Raw genomic sequence first — 21,487 nt, forward strand, 5'->3', positions numbered from 1 at the left:
GACTAAGCCAGGAAATGACAGGCTAGCATGGCAGCCAGCTTCTCTGCTGGAAGACTCACAAGGTGGTGGTTTTCCCAGCTCCATTGTGGCCGAGGAATGCGGTGATCTGGTTCTCGTAGAAGGTGATGTTCAGACGGTCCACAGCTGGCCGGCCATAGGGCTCAAAAATCTTTACCAGATTCTTCACGCATACCCCAGGAACCCACCCTGGATGCTCACGTTCAAAGAAGGAGTCTTGGAGGAAAAAAAACGAACATGATGTAAACATAATGCCTAATTACCTGGCCCCAGGGCTCTTTCTCCAGGCCCTTGTATTCTACCTGTAACATCGCCTGCCCCTGTGGCTTCAGCTATCACCGTTGTAAGGAAGACTCCAGAATAATAATAGTAATACTAGCATCAAACATTTATACAGCACCTCCTATATGCCAGGCACTGCTTCGACTGCTTTACACAAATTACCTCAATATACTCTGATAACGGTCCTAAGGGGTAGACATTTATTAGGCTCATTTCCATAGTCCAGGAAACCTTAGACACAGAGACATCAAGCGTCCTATTAAGGACACATAGGCATGAGTGGCAGAGTTGGGATTTGAACCCAGAGCCCATGCTTGTCAGAATGCACTCACTGTCTATAGGGAGAGTTGGCCCCAAGCTCAACCTTGGTCCTAGGCCCTCATTGCCAACAGTCCACAGGGCATTTCCTCATGAATTTCTGGAAGCGGCTTAGGTTCTTCATCTTCCCAAAACAACATCTGCCTTCAGATTCTCCCATGACCTTTTCTGAACCGCCATTCTCTTAGTCACCTTGGCTTGAATCTTTGAGTTGACTTTGAGTAAGGCTTCTTGCTCCTCAGAACTCCCAGAGTTTTCCAATTAGGTGGGTAGGGCAGTCCACGCTTCCTCATCACCAACCCTCAAACCCCACTCCCCTCCTTCCTCCTCTCATGCCCCCTCCAGTGCAGACCCTCACCGAATGCTCTCACTTCTCCCTGACCTCCCGTCTCTCCCTGCTTCATTTCACCCTATATGGCACAGCTTAATTTGTCTTCTTAATACTGTAGCTCTAAGCATTTGTTTCCCTAGGGGGAAAAAGTCCACTGTTTCTTCTATCTGTGCCTCCTGGCCTTGCCTGCAACTGAGGTGGAACCAGTCCCCAGCCTCCTGATTTCAGCCTAGACTTTCCACTGTGGGAGAAGGGTTTTCCCAGAGGCACGCTGTACTGCAGTCTAACTCTGGGAGGGGCTGCAGGTTTCTGGCTTTAGTTTTGTGAAATGGCCCTTGGGGTGGGCTGGAGGGATAAAGGCCAGATGCTCTCCTGCCCTGTCAGGCAGAGCCCAGGGGCTGTGCTGCCTGTCTAAACCCAGAGCATTTTAGCCACAGAGAAATGCATATGCTTAGGGAATGAAAAGCCTTGGGAGAAACACAGAATTAGTTTAAGAGAGAAGATGAGGGCAGCAACAGCCAGGAAAACAAAACTTATAAACCTGAGTCATCAGTTTAGGGATTATTAGGTAACTTCCACTGTCAGGAAAGGCTTCTGATGGTTTCAATGAATGGCCTTCTAGATTTGTAAGCCTTAAGTGAAGTGTAGTCAGCTCCCCTGGAGTCTCTTTCCCCCTGGACACAGAAGCATTTATTTTTGTCTTTCCTTATAGCTCATATCCGCTTTAAGTCCCAGTGACCAAAGTTATTGTTCTTGCTAAATCCTCGGAAGTCAGCACATTTGTGCAACTCACTTGGGATTTGCCTAACAAGGGCACAGGCACACTACATGGTTGGTATTTGCTTTCTCCAGGAAATATGCGCTAATGTCTGGGCTGAACCATTCATTCCACACACATGCAGATGGACCTCTGAGAAGGGATCTGGTTTAACACTTGTCAGCATAGAGAGTCAGTTTCCTGGGCTTCTTCCCACCCTTGCCGTGAGATGTTTTGCTCTGGCCCTCTGCAGTGCTTAGAGCCTTTTCCTCGCCTCTGCTGTGCATTCTTTACTGGGGTTTTACCGTGTATTCCTTCTGGGTGCTCCGGATCCTCCGTTTCCTCTGTTAGGGGCTCGGTCTTTTCCAGGGCTCTTTCTTCTCTGGTTGAACACCCTGCACCAATCGGAAGCCAGTGTTACTCTACCACCGGGAGCCGAGAACCAGCAAAGGCAGGAAAGGAGGGAGAGGCACAGGGAGCAAATGAGTTTCCTGGCCAGCCTCTGACCTGCTGTAGGGCTGTGAGGTACTCAAGCCTGATCACACAATCTTTGCCAGTCCCAGAGGAAGATTTGTAACAGGAGCTTCAGACTTGAAGAGTTTCACCTCCTCCTCTCAATGTGCCAGGAGGAGCCCACAGTTTCAGAAATTGTGATTTTTAAAAAATTAAGAAAACCAGGTTTGAATTTGAAATGAGTTAATTTTCTTTAGCCCACCACTGGCACATTTTACTCCAATCCAAAACATGTGAAAGTCATGGCAAACCTTGAGTAAAAGTCTATTCAGCGGCCAGACGTGGTGGCTCATGCCTGTAATCCCAGCACTTTGGGAGGCCAAGGCAGGCAGATCATGAGGTCAGGAGTTCGAAACCAGTCTGACCAACATGGTGAAACCCCATATCTACTAAAAATACAAAAATTAGTCAGGTGTGGTGGTGCTCACCTGTAATCCCAGCTACTCAGGAGGCTGAGGTAGGAGAATCGCTTGAACCTGGGAGGTGGAGGTTGCAGTGAGCCGAGATAGTGCCACTGCACTCCAGCCTGGGCGACAGAGTGAGACTCTGTCTCAAAAAACAAAAACAAAAACAAAAACAAAAACAAAGTCTATTCAAAGTGCTATGAGGGGCAGCCAGCTTAAACTACAGCTTGAATAAATGGTTTACCTGAGAAATTCACCTAGATGGGCATTTAAGTATTTTGGAATTAACACCAGGGTTGAGCCTGGTGATGGTATTAATACAAGCCTGGACAAATTATGAAGTGTGGTATAAACACACGCATTGCACACACATACACACACACACACACTTTTTGGCAAACTTGGCATTTGCTTTAAAAAGACATCAGGACATCCTGGAAGGGGAAGAGAAGCAGAAGGGCCAGTCAGTCTGCCAGAGAGGAAGGCAGGGGCAGGAGGAAACCACTGCCACCAGGCATCCAAGGGCTCTCGGCCTCAAGTGCACATACAGGAGCAGGGTGAGATTTCTCAATGCAACAGCCACCCAGGGCCCCTCTGTCCCCGCCCTCTGAAAACGTGCAGGATGTGTGCTGGAGCAGCAGGTAGTGGGCCCGGTGGTCAGGGACCTGCTGCCTCTAGTACTGTTCTTCTATTTCTGCTTCCTGAAGGACTTTTGAATCTATGCCCCACAGTTCCTTTGATCACTTTACTAGCTATCAAACTGCACAAATAGGTAATGAAATAGCAAGAGGAAACATCCTCCTAAAGAGTGTAATCACTGGAATGAGTTTCCTGCCAGGCAATATATGTGCAAGTTCCAGATTTTGTCCCAAGTGACCAATAGGGGAAGATACTGGATGTCTCCTGGGCTCCATTTTTTATTTTTTCATCTGTGAAAGGAGGGAGGTTGGGTGGAGATACTCAGCTCTTTTCTGGTTTTAGAGAGTTTTAGAAATCCATTTCAGTCCAGCCTATGAGACAGGTGAAAAATATTTGCCTTCCGTTGGCAAACATATTTGTGATTCACTTTTGAAGGAGCATATTTTCCTTATGATTTCTTTTTTTTGTTTTCTTTTTCTTTTTTTTTTTTTTTTGAGGCGGAGTTTTGCTCTTGTTGCCCATACTGGAGGGCAATGGCAAGATCTCGGCTCACTGCAACCTCTGCCTCCCAGATTCAAGTGATTCTCCTGCCTCAGCCTCCTGGGTAGCTGGGATTACAGGCATGCGCCACTGTGCCCGGCTAATTTTGTATTTTTAGTAGAGACGGGGTTTCCCCATGTCAGTCAGTCTGGTCTCGGACTGCTGATCTCAGGTGACCCACCCATCTCGGCCTCCCAAAGTGCTGGGATTACAGGCGTGAGCCACCGTGCCCGGCCATGATTTCTTTTTTTCTTAAGAGGCAGAGTATCTGTTGGGATTGTAGAGAAAAAAAAAAAAAATGCCCACAAGCCCTGATACTCATTGACATTAAAACATTCTAGGAATACACCCCTGTGTTGAAATTTTTCATTTATTATATGATAATTTTATTATAGTAAAAAATTAACAAGTTTATAGGTAGACAAGTCAACACAATGAAAAAATCCTGAGCTGTTAAAGTGTTGTTTGTTTGACCCAGTGAAAACAAAAGCAAAAAAACAAAAGAAAAAAAAAACCTGGCCAAGCCTTTTAAAGGCCCTAGACTAATCCCCCAGAGAAAGCAAACATTGGTCTCAGTGCTTTACAGGGTAAGTCCTGGCCCAGGCCCAATAATACAAAGTAAAGAACAGGTAGGTGAGCAACAAACAGATGGGAGAGTACTTCAGCTCTAGGGGAGCCCCCGCTTACATGCTGGAATTTCTTTGCTTTCTCAGACCTCACAAAAGAATCTGTACTTTTCCCTGCTTCTAGAACTTTCTCTAGCTAGGCCTCCTGTTTGGTTCAGTAGTAAAGGTGCCTTTTACCTAAGATGTGTTGTGGGCAAATGCCCTTTCAACCTTCTTCCCCACCCCTAAGAAAGATCAACACCAGGAGAATCTGAGGTATTGCCTTGAAGACCAACAGCTCTGCCTCAGCCCCAGGAGAAGTCTTCATCCTGGGAGAATAAACTAATTTGTATTTTGAAAAGGCAGAGAAGAATAAAAAGGCATGAGGAAGGCAATGGGAGATGAATGCAAAGGTTCCTTCATGATTCCCTGGATTTCTGCTTTATACTGAGAAGCTGCAAAAGTTCTTTGAACCCTGAAGTGGCTTGGCCTTTTTTAAATAGGGCAATTTAGTCTACTGGACAAGGTGTACAGGACACAGGGCTTCATCCATGACCAGCCATTCATGATCACATAGGGCCCAGTGACTCGTGAAAGGTGGGCTCCCAGACGCTGCAATGCCCATCAAGGGGCAGAGCCCCAGGAGGCAGCTGACTCATCAGGAGTCACACCATTTACATAGAGGGCTGCCTCTGTGACCCATATACATCTTGCACAGAGCCCATGGAGCTGATTTCAAACATTAAGATTTGTGTTTTAAAGGACTCACCTTCACCGCCAAGCCAATACGACTCTTGTAGAAGAAAGTACCAAGGAAGTGGGGTTCCATAGTCTCCTAAAAATAGAGACAAATAAACAGAGAAGGTCGAAGGAGTCTCCCTATCCTACCTAACCGCAGTTCTATAAGATCTAGAGTTTATCTACCTGAACCTCACATTGTAACTATAGATATTTGTAGTTATTATTACATGGCTATTCTCAGGCTCCCAGAAAGACTACCCCTTCCAACATATTTTTATCCAGACAGTCATGTTTTTGGGGTGTTATAAGCAACAGCAAGACCAATAATCTTGGTTGACATCAGTTTTCCAAGAAAATGTTTCATGAGAGAATTAAATCAAGTCCTTTTCCAGGAGTCAGATAATAATAATAGTGATCATCACTAAGATATACTGGATATTCTTTCTGTGGCAGGCAGTGCTGTGAGTGCTTTTCATGTGTTAAATAATTTAAACCTCAAAACAACCCCAGGAGATAGGTAGTAATATTATTCTTGTGAGAAAGGAAACAGAGGTACACTGAACTTGAGCCATCTGCCTCCCGTCACAGATAAACAGAAATGTAGGAATTCCAACACAGGTAATCCAGTTCTAATGTCACTGTTTTTAACCCTACACCCCCACCCCTCATTCTACTGGATCCACCAGGGTTCCAAGAAAAAGACTCCCAAATTTCTAGTCCAGTTCTCTTTGAAAGTTCTGCTCCCTACAAAATGTTGATTTTGTAAAATCATGATCTCGGCTTTTTTTAAGAGTTGCCATATGTTTCATGGCCTTTGCTGCCACTGGAATGTCTATTCCTCTGGGCGGGTCTGGATCTTTATCTCCACCACTCTATTCCCAGAACCTGGCCCTGCTGAGCCTCATGCACAGGTGCTGCTCAGTAAATAGCTGTTGAATAAATGAAAGCTTTAGCTTGGCTAAAATAAAACTTTCGAATTATGCACAAATTTCAATTTTAATTAACTAATTTTCATCTATTATATCTGTTTCCAACAATCTAGTAGGATAGAAAAAACAGACTAATTCAAATGTCTTGTTCAAAGTCACCGTCACGGGTTGAATTTGGTCTCTCTCCAAAAAGACATGTTGGGGTCTCTGGCATAATACAAAGTATACTTGGTCTTTGTCCCCAGCTCCTGTGCAGGGCACAGATCTCCTAAAACCTTTGGAATTTCCTGGCAGAAAGGAGTGTCTTTTTTTTTATTCATAATGAGCCCCTTCCTCCACCACATCTGAGTTTACGCTAATGATGTGACTCAGGGTAGAGCCCCAAGATAGCTGCAGTTTCTGGGGACTGGTCACCAGAAAGACCACACATGAGAAGAATGGAACTTTCAGTCCCAATCCTCGACCTCCAGTGGGGGAGTATGGAGCTGAAGATAGGGTTATAAAAACTCTTGAACAACAAGACTTGGGGAGCTTCTGGGTTGCTGAACACTTTGAGGTGCTTGGAGAGTGGTGTGTCTGGAGAGAGCATAGAAGCTCTGCCCCCGACCCCATACCGTGCCTGTCTTCCATGTGGTGGTTCCTGAGCTGCATCCTTCATTTTAAAGCTGTGATTGTAAGTACAGGACTTTGGCAAAAGTGTGGGTAGCCCGGGCACCACATTTCCAGCTGGCATCTGAAGAGGGGGAAGCCTTGTGGGACTGAACCCATGGAGTCTGCGTGAATTCTGGATAGTGTCAGAATTCAATTGAATTCTTGGACAACCCATTAACATAGGAGAATTGGTTGGTGCCAAAACAACAACAACAAAAAACCAAAACACACATTTGGTGTCAGAAGTGGTATCAAGAAAAAAGATACCAGAGTGCTAACCCCAGGTACCTCATAATGTGGCCTTGTTTAGGAACAGGGTCATTGCAGACGTGATTAGTTGAGATGAGGTCACATGGGAGCAAGGTAGGCCCCTAATCCAATCCAGCTGGTGTCCTTATAAGATGGCCATGTAAGACAGGCAGAATGCCATGTGCAGATGAAGGATCAGCAGGACGCATCTACAAGTCAAGGAGTGCCCAAGCACCTACAGGTTTCAGAGGCAGCATGGCCCTGCCGGCACCTTGATTTTGGACTTCCAACCTTCAGAGCTGTGAGATATAAACGGCTGTTGTCTAAGCCGCCCAGTTAGTGGTATTTTGTTATGGCAGCCCTAGTAAACGAATGCACCTATGCCACGAGGATGCAAACCCAGGCCTCCTGACCCAGTCTAGAGGCCTTCTTCCTATTCAGGGTGGCTGCCTACCTATTTCTGCCAACAAAGGCTGCCCTGAGATGATCTGAGAGCTGTGAGTTTGTCCCTCCCCACGGACTGGACCAGCCTCAACGTCCTCTGCCTGCTCTTGGCTACAGCACCAAGAGCCAGGCATGGCTGCCACAGCACAAGGCTATCGGCTGACTTGGAGACCACTCAGATGAAGATGGGGCAGCTCTAGTTACCAGAAAATGCTAATTTGAAGGAAAATTTGATTTTCTACCAAGTAAATACATGATCGGGCAAACAGCCAATTTTCAGAAGCTGATTTTCCATACTACAGATTAATTAGATATTTATTCAGTGCCCACCAAAGGTCAGGCACTATTCTGGGCACTGGGACTGTCACAGTTAACAAAATAGACCACATGCATGCTCTCTGGGCTCATATTCTACTAAGGGCAGAGAGTCAGTAAATACCTGCATAAGATACATCATCATATCAGATGGTGAAGAATGTTCCCCAAAATAAAGGAGGGTGAGGGGACAGGAACCCTGAAGGAATGTTGTTTACAGAGCCATAGATATGTAGATCTCTTCAGTCTGGAAAGATCCCTGTGATAATATGACATTTGAACAGACACCTTAACAAAGTAAGGAAGCAAGACTGCAGATACGAGGGGCGGGTTGTGGGGTGGGGGGAGAGAAACATGCTTCTGGCATGAGAACAGCAGGTGGAAAGGCCCTGAAGAGGAAATGCACTCGGTGTATTAAACAGTCAGTAAGGAGGCCGACGTGGCTGGAGCAGAGGAACACGGAGGAGAAGGGAAAATCGTAAGATGAGAAAGAGCTGGAGGCCAGATAATGAAGCATCTTGGAGGTCAGGGTTGAGACACTTGGTTTTACTCTGAACGAGAGGAAAAGCCCGTGGAGGCATTTGACAGAGAAGGCTGACACCATATGACCTTGATTCTGAAAGGATCTCCCTGAATACAGTGTGCAGAATGGACTGATGGGAGGTGGTAGTGGAAGGAAGAGACTGGGATTGGGAAGGTTGTGGTGGAGGTGGTGACAAGAAATCAGATTCTGGATTTGTTTCTCAAGTAGAGCCAGTAGGATTTGCTGGTGGATTTTTGACTTCTAGATTTAAACTTCAAATGCTGTTCTGACAAAGAGCTTAGAAGCAATGAAATTTAAACTAGATGAATGGAGAGGGCTGGGGATCTGAAGAACTCAATTACCTTTACCGTACAGAGGAGGATGCTTACCTGGAAACACCTGGTCAAGGTACCAAGCGAGGAAGCCGTAGACAGCAGCATCAAGGAGCATCATCTGCATGGACAGCAGGAAGCTGAATTCGTCCTCTTCCGTGGGACTGTTCCCGATGTTGCTCCACTGCAGCCCCAGGCCTTGCTCTTCAAAGCGAACCAGGTACTCAGTGCCAAATCCAAATGCCACCGGAGACAATAGGCTCTGCAGTGAGGCAGAGAGGGCACAGAAAATGAGCAGTGCCTTTTATGCAATGCAACAGCACCCAGATGCCCTCAAGGTAGAGGGGAGGGCCAAAAGGGGGTCCCCATTGTCTCTTAGTGTAAGGTCACCTCAGGAGGGGTGAAGGCAGTCTTTCCCTAGACGGCTAGGGGGAGTTCAGAGGGTCTCTCTGCAAACAAGAGAGTCTCTAGCTATACAGTCACAAAAAACATGAAACAATTCTCAGCCCAGCCCTAATCCACAGTTGCTAGACCTATAGCTTCCTAGTGACCTACGTACCCAAGAAGATGACCTCAGAGGCCATCTGCCTACTCAAGGATTACCAAAATAGCCCAACTCTGCCCACCCATGAGTCATAAGGATTTCTTGCCACTAATCCATTGTGATCATTTTAGAAAATTGGGTGCTGTAAATGGCAGCAATTGATTTCTTACTTAACCTAAGAAATGAAAGGCAGATGCCCTGTCACCTCTGGAGCCTAATAAGTGTGAGTCGTGAGAACGAGTCAGACTTTCTGTCTTTCCCCAGTGAGGGCAGGTGGTCATCGCTTCTTGACTCTACAGCACAGAGAAAGGGAGACTCCGGAGGACAAGGGGAACTGCACCCTCCAGGGCCAGAGGCTGATTAGAGGGTGGAAATGGCCCATTTGAAAACAATTAGAGAGAAGACAGTGCTCTTTGTCTGGGCCTGGGAATTGTGAACTAGGAAGTTTCTCAGGCCATCAGAAGTCAGCTTCGGGAGTCCTCTCCTGGCCAGCAAGCCTGACTCTGTGGATAGTCTCATTTCTGCACTTCTTTCTGCAAGCGCTGGTAGAACATGTTAAAGATACTTGTGGAAATACTCCAATTCAAGTTTTTTTGAAGCAAAACAAAAACTTTTAATTAATGGAAACATCTCTTTAGACAGATAGTAAAGTGGCGAGCTCCCTCCCTTCTGATTCTTCTCAAAGAGTAGGAAAGGAAAACTAGTGAAATGGGCTGCTGGCTCTCTCTTGTGAGTAAACAAAGGGACCCATGAGTTGAACTGGTTTTTTAATGACTTTCCAGGGCAGATGAATCAAGCAGGTGTGGTGAGGAGTCACTGTTGCATCGCTCAGGGTGAGGACTGCTCCCACTTTTGCCCCTGTACCTTTTAGCCTCACATGAACTTTTTAACCTTAGGTCAAAGGCAAAGTGGACCCCCTCAGAGGGCAGGCTGGGCCTCCAGGACTGCTACAGACCCTTCCGAGGAAACGTGTTATAGGACAAGGGCCAGCCCAAGGGCCTCACCACAGCCTTCTTCAGCTCAGCGGTCATGCGGTCCTGCCAGGCGAAGCACAGGATGTGTGGCAGGTAGAGGGTGAAATAGATGACACCACTACAGGCTGCTGCCAGGCTGGCCTTGGAGAAGAAGGTGCTGAGCAGAAAGCACAGCATGATGGTGGCAGTGGAGAAAGCCAACAAGAACAGGAAGAGGATGAATGGGTCGCTGTAATGTAGGATTCTTCCATGCTGAAACCAAGAGGCCATGCGTCAGTAACTCCCACCCTTTGCTGGATGCCTTCTCACTCTGCCCTAAAAGGCTCTCTCCCACCAGCCTGTTGTTAGTGTCTAAATTTCTACAATGCACACTCCATGTGCTGAGTTCCTTTAATCCTAGGAATGCCATTTTCCCTTGGAGGAATAACACATTAGACTCCTATCAGTCATCAGTAATGTTAAAAAAATTAATTGGGAGACCATTAGGCTGAAACCGCCCCAGCATTCTGTGTTCCTGCATCAGCAAACCAAAACCCAACTCAGAGAAACTTAACTAATCACAAACTGCCCACTAACCTCTAATCAGGGACTTTCCACTTGAACCAATCAAATATTTGCTTTGTTTTTCTTTGTTTTGCTTCCCTACCCCTCAGTGGTGCCCTGAACCACTTGTGATCTGGAGCCTCCTGTGAATCACTGTTTGCTGGAATCAACTCTTTAACATTTTAATGTGCCTAAGTTTCTCTTTTAATAGTATTTATTATGTGTTAAGTAAGCAAATCCTCGGTGAGAAGAGTGGTAATGTGGAGAAATATGGCTGGGGCAAGGGAGGAAGACCTGAGTAGGGGGTCTTGGAGCATCTCCAGGGCCCTGGATAAACCAGGTATACGGAAAACAAAAGAGGGAGATGGGAGGGAACTCCAGAGGAGCTTCAACATTTTGCCTGGGGCCTGGCCTGTCCGATGCCATCATCTGTACTTGATTTTCTGAGATTTGCTACCCATACAGGTGAAAATACTAGTAATTAATCCAAATCACTTGGAAGTGGATTGATCTTCCCCATCCATGAATATCACACAAATACATTTCCTAGAACCTGCTGGCAGTACTCAGTAACTTTCACATTAACCAATGAATCAACCACTTTGGCTATGTAGAAAATAGGACCAAACTAGCAACTTTTGCTAGGGGAACTGCTATCCAATTACACGATAGGATAAACTGAGATTGTCAAATGTATTAGACCTTCTTGGTTATCCTTTGCTGGAGGCATCCTATGAGGCACTTTACTCTCTGAACTCGTAAATGAGTACATAGAATTCATCCTGTGCTCTTCCCAGGAACATAAAGGAACAAATAGGTCCACATCCTAAATGAGTTCTGATCAATTGGCAGTAGTTCCCTGGAGCCCTGGCTTCCTCTCATAGAAAAGAGAGACCAAAGAGTAGTATCTGTGATGGGCATGCAAGAGCTGAGTGCAACGAACGTGCCATTTGTCTGCTGTGGCTGCCATTTCTCCTTTCTGCTCTCCTGCCTGTGGGTACTGACAGAACAGACTGAAAAACAGATAAAACAAATGGCAAGGGGGGGCGGGGCACAGAAGAGACCCATGCTTAACTGGAACCCAAATTTGAGGAAATCTAAATAAAAGTCTAAATTAGGACTCAGAGCTCCTGATTTTGTGTGTCACCCACACGCAGCTCCATAAAAGTAAGTCCATGGCTGAACATGTGGCTTTTGGATGGAATCACTTTAAGGTAGTTGTCGCAGTTCTCAGAAGAATGAAATCAATTTCTTTTTTATTTATTTATTTTTTAGACAGAGTCTTGCTCTGTTGCCCAGGCTAGAGTGCAGTCATATGGTATCAGCTCACTGAGACTTCCACCTCCTGGGTTCAAGAGATTCTCCTGGCTCAGCCTCCTGAATACCCGGGACTACAGGCATGTGCCACCACACCTGGTTAATTTTTATATTTTTAGGAGAGGCGGAGTTTCGCCATGTTGGCCAGACTGCTCTGGAACTCCTGACCTGAAGTGATCCGCCCGCCTCTGTCTCCCAAAGTGTTGGGATTACAGGCGTGAGCCACCATGCCCGGCCTGAAATCAATTTCTTATCCTTGCTCAAAACAAAGTCCCATAAACTTTTAGGACTTCTAGGACCACAAACTTCTAGGACTTTTCGCTGACTTAAGCCAGAGGTGTAATTCACTCTGTGACCCTACAGTTTCACCAGCTGTGGTTTCCTCAGATGGCCACTTTTCTTTTTGTTTCTAATAGCTCGAATAACAAAGGGACCTTCCCATTGTCCCTGCTTCCAGCGTCTTTCCTGTGTTGTTGAGGTGGGGAGGAAGAGACAAGGGAAAGGTGGGAGAGTCATTCAAAGGAAAACCCTGTTTTGGTGTGGAAAGCTCTGTTTCCGTCATCACTGGAACAGTGTTCTAGTTCCCACAAAGAGAAACCCTTTTGTGCATGAAACTCTTGGTGAACGTTCTTTACCTCACATCGTAAAAGCTTTGAAGACCTAATGGCCCATTCTTAGGAGGGCAGATCTCAATGCTGCTTATCAACAAGGCAGGCAAAATCTCATGGCTGTTGCTAGTCAGATGTTTACACATTTTTACTCCTTTAATTCTGAGGACACAAACATGTTGGTACTGGGAAAAGGAGCAGACTGAGGAACGGGAAAGAACAAGAGAAGCCTAGATGGGGACAAGGGGCTCAGCTCCTCCCCTCATGTCTTAGAACTTTGGTACCCTTTGCAAATGTAAAGCCACATCGAGGTGGGGTTAGGTTGTTTGAGCAGAATGACCTCTACCTTAGTTTGTTGTGCTAGGACTCTAGCACAGGGCATAACCAAGGCCACAGATCACTGATCACGGAGCAACACTAAAAAGACAAAACCTTCAGATTTAGTACATTTTACTGTAAGGAGACAGGGCAAGATTTGGCTTAACTGGAGATGTGTTGTTTGAACAGGATCTGATGGAACATTTGTGGATCAGGTGGGTACCAGATATGGGCCAGCATGGGATGGGAGACACTCAGCCAGTCTGTGGTCACTACACACACTGCCTAGTGTGGTACAGCACTTCCTATCATGATGGGGAAGAAGAAGAACAAGCTCAATCAGTCCGTCTCAGGAGCCTGCAAAGCCTGAAGTCTAAAAATTATACCGAATTCCATCCAATAAAATATAAAAAATGACCTAAATTTATATCCTTATCATTTAACAAGTACAAACAATCATCTACGGTGGAGGAGCTAAAAATGAAGGATAGCAGCGTATTGCAAAATAACGTTTCATTTCCAAGTCTAGCTCTCAGAGGAGTTGCAAGTTTGCAGAGGACAGACCAATAGATGCTGCCTGTGGCTATAAAAACTCCTTATCACTGAGGAAGGATGGACTCCAAATTCCATCCTTTAAAAGAGAGAGAGGTCTTGGAGATTTTTCAGGCAGCAGAATGTTTTTTGGTGAAGCCATGTAGGAGGTGACCATGATGGTGATAAGTAAATAATCCAGATCTCCTCCCCTACTGCTAGCCAGTAGTTAAACTGGCTGTAGCCAGTAGTTAAAATTGTAAAAATTCAACTCTAGCCAGTAGTTAAAATCGTAAGCCTAGAAAAACACTCCCTGAACTGATTTCTTCTGTGTTGGAAAGAGAAGACCACTTTAATTACACTATTACCCTGTGCAGGGCTCTGCTAATAGCAGCTTCTCCAGATGGTCACGGAATGGGACTGGAAAGTCTATGTGGACCATGGACCCCTGGGCAGGCAATGCGAGATGGGAGGATGCTGTGATGCAGTGGCTCCTTCAGGAGATTCCGTCTCTCGGAGTGTCTTCCAGCTTGGCTAAAAGGAAGGGCTGGGAAGCTAGATGTCACGCTCTCCTTGGTGGCCAGATGACTAATCCAGGCACACGAACAGGAGGAAAGGGGAGAGGAACCCAAGTATTCAAGATTTTCTGGGCCTTCTCCATTTGGCTTACCATGATGAATATCGTCAGGAGGAAGATGCTCATTGACATGATGGAGAAGCTGTCCAGGAACCAGGTACACCAAATCACTGCATTGGAGACACCCTGATTTTTCAAGGTCTCCTTCAGTCTCAACTCCTTCTCCAAGACGATGCTCTTCACAGTCATGGAGACAGAGTAGATCCATGCCAGCACCATGAAGATAGGGAAACAGCGGTTCAGGATGATCATGAAACTAAAGCAAAAGGAGAGAAGCAGAATAGTAGAGTGCTCTGTACCTGGTAGAGGCAGAATAAATGTTTGTTGAATGAATGTGTTGAGAACAAAGCCCAGATGGAGGGAAAGGAAAACAGGAAAACCTCTGCTGGACATTCAATGGGCTGGAGGAATCTTTTAATACATTCCATGTTAGCCCTGAAGCATTATTTTTTGTTTATAGCAGAGTGCTGGCTTTCTGGTTAGCCCAGGTGAATGCTCTGCAAGTAAAATGTGTCAATAAAAGTATATCCTCTATGTCAAAGATCTTCCCTGTAAGGCCTTGCAAGGAAAAGACTGCAGACTTGATGATGTGGATGGGATCTGCATAGATAGCTACATGCTGACACTGAAACCCAAGAGGGTGGAGCACTGACAAGGGCAAGTGGTGGTGGTAAGAGCGATAACTTGGCTCCCCAAGGGGTCAGCCGCCCCAGCACAGCCTGCCCTGGAAGGTCAAACCCTAGTTACACAAAAAGACACACAAAATAACTAATCAGTTTGGCACTTTCAGAAGGCAAATGATCCATCAATAAATCAGTTATCCAACAGCCACTGGCTCCACCACCAGCCATGCACAGGTGGAGTAGACCGTGGTATATCCACCTGGCAAACAGTAGATTTGATATACTGGAATGACTTTCTTGTGAACTTTACACATGTTTTCCCTGTGTTTCTTGTGCTAGTAAAGCCCTTGGGATTATTATCTATTGAAAACTGTTGCGTGTTGTCACTGGAAGGGCCCAATTCCAGCATGGGAGAGTTTCACTCAAGGTGGCCCTAGGGAGAGAAGCGTATGTTCGTAAAGCATGCACTTCCGGGACTAGCCACCAGAGGACTCTCCCACACCAAATGACCCAGCTCCCTATTGCTTCCTCACACCCACCTCACTTCCCTACCAGCCACTCCCATTCTGATCCTAAAGTGGACCTGGGCTTTTGCCCCTGGCTCCATTTCCCAGCTCTGCCTATTGTCCGAACCCAAACTAACTGCAGACTGGCCACTGTTATCTCAAGTTTTCTGTAGAGCTGAGGCTGGAAAACCCATTGGACAGTTATTAAAAGAGGGTTTCCTGTGTCCACACTAAGTTTTAGGTGAACTCAATTGTAGGTCTCTGCTGCTGTTTTGGTAGTGTGTCTGACCCCATCTGTAATGACAAATGAGCCCTCCCAACCCTCCACCCCGGCCCTTTCTCTACCACCCCCCAAATCCATGTTCAGTCAAACAGTAGGCTGCTTGCTTTGCTTGTTCCTGGTCAACAGATACACAGGCCTGGGATGGGGGTGTCCAGGGAGGCGGGGCCTGAGCTCATCCAACACATTCCTCTGCCTTGTCATTGAGCATACATCATGGAAATGTTAGTTAGGGAAGGGGCTGCATTATTGCAGGGCTCCCAGGAACCAGACCTACTGGCCATACAGAGTCCAAAATGAATGCTGATGTGGCAATCATTGGGCAAACATTCTGACCAGAACCCTTCCACGTACCAAACATACTACATAGTGGGGAACTTATCCCCTCCCCCAGCCTCACTTTCTTTGCTTTAATTTTCCCCTTCCCTTTTCCAGCTACAACACCAACTCTCTTCCCTTTCCCACCACTGTACTGACTCATCTGTGCCTGCTGGAGCTTGGGAGAAGCAGATTCATCAGTCAGAGCTCCACGATCTCCAATTTGGCTCTGGTCCCTGGGGCTCTCTCCAAAGACATGGAAGCCTTGAGAGCACCCCCAGCCCGCCCCAGCCCACTCCAGCACCCCCATTAGTGTGTCATGGAGGAGGGTCGCGAACTTCAGACTCACGAATCGTCCACGAAGCAGGGGTAGGGCATCTGCTGGAGGTAGATTCCAACTGGAGCCTCCGCCTGCACCTGGCTCCTTGTGATCCCCTGTTCAACCATGTCCTGCAGATAGGCAAACCCGCCCCAGATGTACCGGAAATCTTCCACGGGATCAGCTCTGGGACCAGAATCCCAATACCTGAGAAGACACAGAGGGACAAAGGATGCGAACGGGCTTGGACAGCTCACTCACACCTCCCGACCACAGGGTGACTCAGAACTCATTCTCTTAAAATCTTTCTCCTGAACGCTTCAAAAGGATCCAATTCTATTTCCTAGTCCTCAGTTTAAATCTCAGTTTTGAATATTAGCCACCATGTGACTCTGTAATTGCTTTCATTCAAGGACTCTTTGTTGAGCTTTATAAAATATATTTTCTTATTTAACTTAATTTTATTGATTTATAGGCTGAGTCCAGTCTCAATCCCTTTCTCTCTACCAAATGTAATTTCCCACTGACTTTGGAGAAACGCAGCAAGCCCTTCCTGAAACATCACCTGTCTTTAATCTTATTGGTTTTCTCCACCACGTCTATGTCCATTCGGATCTTATACTTCACGTGGGGTGGTAGAGAGCTGGTCCAGGGATACATGTCAGGGAACACCACTCCGGCCCAGAACCTGTTTTCCTCCAGTAGAGACAGGGCACGTTGGGTGAGCTGAGTTTCATCATTGTAGCTTTCAAACTTATCCAGGACCAAGCACTGCAGAGAGTCACAAAGTTGAGAGAGTTTGAGGAGGATCAACTGCAAAGACTCAACTCTACACACAGAAAGGCACAGGATAAGGGCTGCTGCCCCAGGAAATAGTCAAATGCAAGGAGGCCTATAAACTTAATGTTTGCTTAACTCCAGAGTCTGGTGTTAATTTTTCAACATGTCCAGATGTAGGGGCGCCAGAGAGCTTGGATATGCTGACGTGCTCTTATCCCTGCAGAGCTAGTGAGGACCACACTTTCCAGATGTCCAAGGCTGTCCAAATATGCAAGTCTTCAAAATGACAAAAATACTCCAGGCTTTTACTCCCCAGCATGGGGAGGTGAGGGAGTGGGGTCACACTGGCTACAGCCTGCTTTGAAGATCAGAAAGCCTGACGATTAAAGAGCTTTAAAGAGAGAGAGAAACATTCCTAGCATTGAACCTTTCTGGCTCTCTCCAAACACACAGGATGGCCAGCTGAGGGAAGAGCAAGGAGGAAGAGAGAAAATAACAGACAGCCAAAATAACTTAGGGAAATCACGTCCAATTACAGTTCTGTGACAAGTAATGCTGGGGGAGGAGGAATTTCTGTAATATGCTTCTTTTCTTCCCCTGGAAGAGGAAAAAAACCCATTACCAACAAAAGAGCAGAACTAAGAAAGTTTGAAAATTTGAATATGATGGTTGTCCTCTTGTATAGATTTGTTAAAGCACTTATATTATTATTTGCATCTATTTCCTTTTCTTTAACCTCTTGTTCCTATCATTGTGAGGGCTATTGGTGTCGACATTTCTTTCTTAGCATGTAACTCACAAGAGGTCAGATGGTCTTGTCTTGATTAAGTTGTTCCCTGAATGCATACTGAGAGTCTGCAATGTGCCAGAGCCTGGTCCACTCTAGGAATACAAGAAGGAAAGATAAACATCTCTTCCTGAAAGAAAGTTGAGAGCTAATGAGGGAGAGGATTGGAGTAAACCAACAACCATAATGTGGAAGGATCAGGTTCTAATGAAAGCAAGCCCAGTGTATTGGGGAAGCCCAGCGGAGGGACGCAGCTAAGTCTTCCTGGAGGAATCAGGGAAGGCTGCCTGGAGGAAGAGCCTCCTGAGTAGGAGGATAAGCAGGAATTAGCTGAAGAGAGGAAAGTGGGGGAAAGGTCAGCTCAGGCACAGGGAACAGCACATGAGGTATCTGGGGACCTATAAGAATAGATCAGTCGTTCCCATCTGTGGCTGTGCTTTAGAACCACTGGGGAGCTTTAAAAGATACCTATGCCAGGCCCTACCCCAAGCAATTAAATCAGAATCTCTAGTGGCAGGGCCAGGCATCCATATCTTGTAAAAAGCTCCCTAGGTAATTGCAAGGCACAGAAGGGAGTGTAGTGAAGGGAGGTGAGTGTGACAGCAGCACTAGAAAGCAAGATGGGACCAGACGGTTTGCCCTGCGGGACTCAGTAGTGTGAACGACCAATGCAGGGCTTCCCCGGACACGTGCTTTCAGTGCTAAGACCAGGGGAGTTCTGGGCAGGCCTTAAACAGCCATAGGAGCTAATGTAGGGTTTTGAGCAGGGATATCACCCATGGGAGCAGGCTATGATCACTGGTAGTGGAGAAGGGGGAAAGCAAGCAGGAAGATTGGGCTATTGATGTAATGCAGGCTTTAAGGAACAGACTCATCCCCATAAACTATCTGTGAGTTACCTGGAATCCTCATTTTACTGAAGAGGAAACTGAGTTTTATAAAGTATCTTATTTTTTTGAGGAGACCTGCCTGAGGTCACACAGAGAGACAGCGGCAGAGCTGGGACTCCCTCCCCAATTTCACCTGCAGGCCCAGAGTTCTTCCTGCCACACCAGGAACCGTGGAAAAGGCTGGATCCATAGCCTGGCACTCAGCACCCTCACTACTGTCTTGTCAAGTAGGCGGATCAGCAATTACTACTTATCCTCACTTGGCAGCCCAGGAACTTAGGTTCAAGGAGGCTGAGTGACTCCCCCAGCATGGTAGAGTAGGTATCAAACCCCAGGTCATTTGATTCCACGACTACTACCCCAGAAATAAAGAAAGGCAGACAGGGCGTAAGGACCTGACGACAGAACCAAGCTCCACTGCACTGGGAAGAAGCAGGCAATCCCAACTCATTCGCCAAAACTCCTCACTCCCGAGTCCCACCTGCGCCTCAGAGCACGCACCAGAAGCCTCTGGCGATTCAGAGGCTGTGTTTGAACAAGGGGCTGCACACCCACACTTCTTGGGCCTCCTGAATTAACTGTCCCACCTCAGCCTCCATGCCCTGGGGGTGGGTCCCATGTAATGTTCTCGGTCTTCTAGATAGAAAGGAAGAAAACTATTAGTGTCCCAGCTGATATGGGCTGAGGAACACAGGTATATGAAAAATTCTAAAGAGCCCAGGCTTAAGTGACACCACGCTGGTGAGATATTAATAATTATCTTAAAAGGAAATGGAATTAGTATTTCTTTGGGCCCAGGCTTCAGTGACACCATACTAATGAGATATTAATAATTATGTTAAAAGGAAATGGAATTGATATTTCTTTAAGAAATACCAGTATGTGTAGTCACCCACCATAGAGCTAAAGGAAATGGAGAATTTTCTTTAGGCAGTGATTCTCTCACAAACAGCCATTGCCCAACCTAACATTGACCAGTCCTTAAATGAGATGTAGGACTTAAACAGGTCACACCGTAAAAGTTCTCAATAAACATTTGTTTCTTCTGGACAGAAATAATGTAAGGTTTGCTATTTGATAAATAGTTTGGGTCTGTTGAGGGTGGGGGTAGGTGGGATCTAATATGTAGACTGTTAGCACAGTCCCTGACCATGGGCCTGGCACCCAGTGTTTGTCAGTACTTAACCCACCCAACCACGCTGCTTGAGGACAAAGGATTGACAGTGTGATGCTTGGGCCAGGGGGCTTCTGAACTGAACTGCTAGAATACATTTTAAAAATATGCATTTAGATTTGCTTTAGGGAGACCTCAATGTTCTACAAAGATAAGTAGTAAAATAATCTTTTTTTATTGGTTTGTCAAGTTTAGAACTGCATATAGAGAATTTTAGTATTGGCAATTAGAGTGAATCTGAAATTTAATTCCTAAAATGAAAAACAAAATTATTTGGGGAGGTGAAAGTCTTTGCTCTTCATGTTGTGACACACACATAGAATGTTCTACCAGTTCACTCAGTCATGGGGCATTTGGACAGAGCCCTAGAGGGCTTGTGGTCTGATGTTCTTACTTGGCTGGTGAACAAATTGGGATCTGAGGAGCAAAGGGCCTTGCCCAAGGTCAATCTAGGTCAGAAGCAGAGCCTGCATCCATGTCTTCAGTGCTGAGCCTGCAGAGTGCCACTGTTCCCCTATCATTGCTCTGAGGATAAGCCACACTCTAGCCACAAGCGGGGGTGTAACATCCCTGAACAAGAAGATCTTCTGCCCCAGAGCAGCACTGTTCAGTAGAACTTTCTGCAGTGATGGAATTGTTCTATATCTGCCCTGTCCAATATGGCAGGCAGGAGCCACAAATATCTATTGAACACTTAAAATGTGGCTAATGCATCCAAGGCATTGTGTTTTTACTTTTAATTAATTTAAATTTAAATAGCCCTGCGTGGCTGCTGGTTACTGTATTGGCCAGCACAGTTCCAAAGATAGTAAATTCCTTGAGGCTGGGGCCATGGCTTGTTCACCGTGGTCTCTAGAATAGCATTTTGTCATGATAGGGCCTTGATATATGTTTCCTGAGTTGAGTTGATTTGTGTGTTTTGAATATAACTCTGCATCCTACTCTAGAATCACATGATAAACTAGGAGAAATTAATAAAACGTGAATTTTTGCTACGGTGCTAATGACAATATAACTCTTAAAACAAAAAAGCTAGTAAAAATAAGTATATTTTAGTAATATGACTCTCAGAGCTATCTGGCCCATTCTCTTTGAACTCCCCTTTCATGTCTTAAGGGGAAATCTATACGGGAATAAGCAGCTGATGTTTTCAGTGGCATTGCTGACTCCTGTGATGACGTGGGCTCCATCCTGGCTGGTTTATCAGGCAGCTGATTCATAGTCATGTTTCCTGATGCACCCCCCTAGATTGATACCTTGAAAATCTCTGGGAGGGGGGGGAAACTTAAAAGATTCTCAAATGTTCATTTACCCTAAAACATCTGACCCATTTTCAAAGGTGCTTTGTCTTCCTTGTCTTGCAAATTGGTGTAGCATAGTGTTTAAGAGTCTAACAGACCTGTTGCCATTTCCTAACTGTGTGGCTTCTGTTTCCCTACCTACGAAATTGAGATATGCCCTATCTCATAGGTTTGTTCTAAGGATCACATGAGAGAGTGTTTGTGAAGGGCTTACAAGTGCCTCCCTGTAGGAATAAAAGCAGATGCTTACTGCTTTTATTCTTGGCAACTAGCAAAGGCTAGTTTCTATGGACTACAAAACTGGTCCAAGGACTTTACTCATATTCACCCATTTCATTCTCACAACAACCTTATGAGGTCCAAGTTCACTTAGGAGGCACGACTGAGCAAAGCAAACCTCCTCTGGAGAGAGCCTGTGTTTTTAACCACTATGGTATACCAAACTG

General features: G+C 45.9%; 1 protein-coding gene across 2 annotated transcripts in view; it reads right to left on the reverse strand.

Moving 5' to 3' along the window:
* Positions 1–21,487, reverse strand: part of ABCA4 (ATP binding cassette subfamily A member 4) — a 135,897-nt gene that overhangs the window by 60,878 nt on the left and 53,532 nt on the right. The window contains exons 12-19 of one of the 2 annotated variants that reach the window (XM_063625538.1): positions 16,675–16,880; positions 16,140–16,316; positions 14,097–14,319; positions 10,140–10,361; positions 8,649–8,853; positions 5,177–5,242; positions 2,012–2,101; positions 60–234 (exon numbers count right to left, since the gene is read on the reverse strand). In XM_063625538.1, coding sequence (XP_063481608.1) covers positions 60–234; positions 2,012–2,101; positions 5,177–5,242; positions 8,649–8,853; positions 10,140–10,361; positions 14,097–14,319; positions 16,140–16,316; positions 16,675–16,880 — 1,364 coding nt within the window. The remainder of the gene's footprint in view (positions 1–59; positions 235–2,011; positions 2,102–5,176; positions 5,243–8,648; positions 8,854–10,139; positions 10,362–14,096; positions 14,320–16,139; positions 16,317–16,674; positions 16,881–21,487) is intronic. The other variant, XM_063625539.1, reaches the window with a different exon arrangement.

Source organism: Symphalangus syndactylus, chromosome 12 (assembly GCF_028878055.3).
Source record: "Symphalangus syndactylus isolate Jambi chromosome 12, NHGRI_mSymSyn1-v2.1_pri, whole genome shotgun sequence".
NCBI classification, from domain to species: Eukaryota; Metazoa; Chordata; class Mammalia; order Primates; family Hylobatidae; genus Symphalangus; species Symphalangus syndactylus.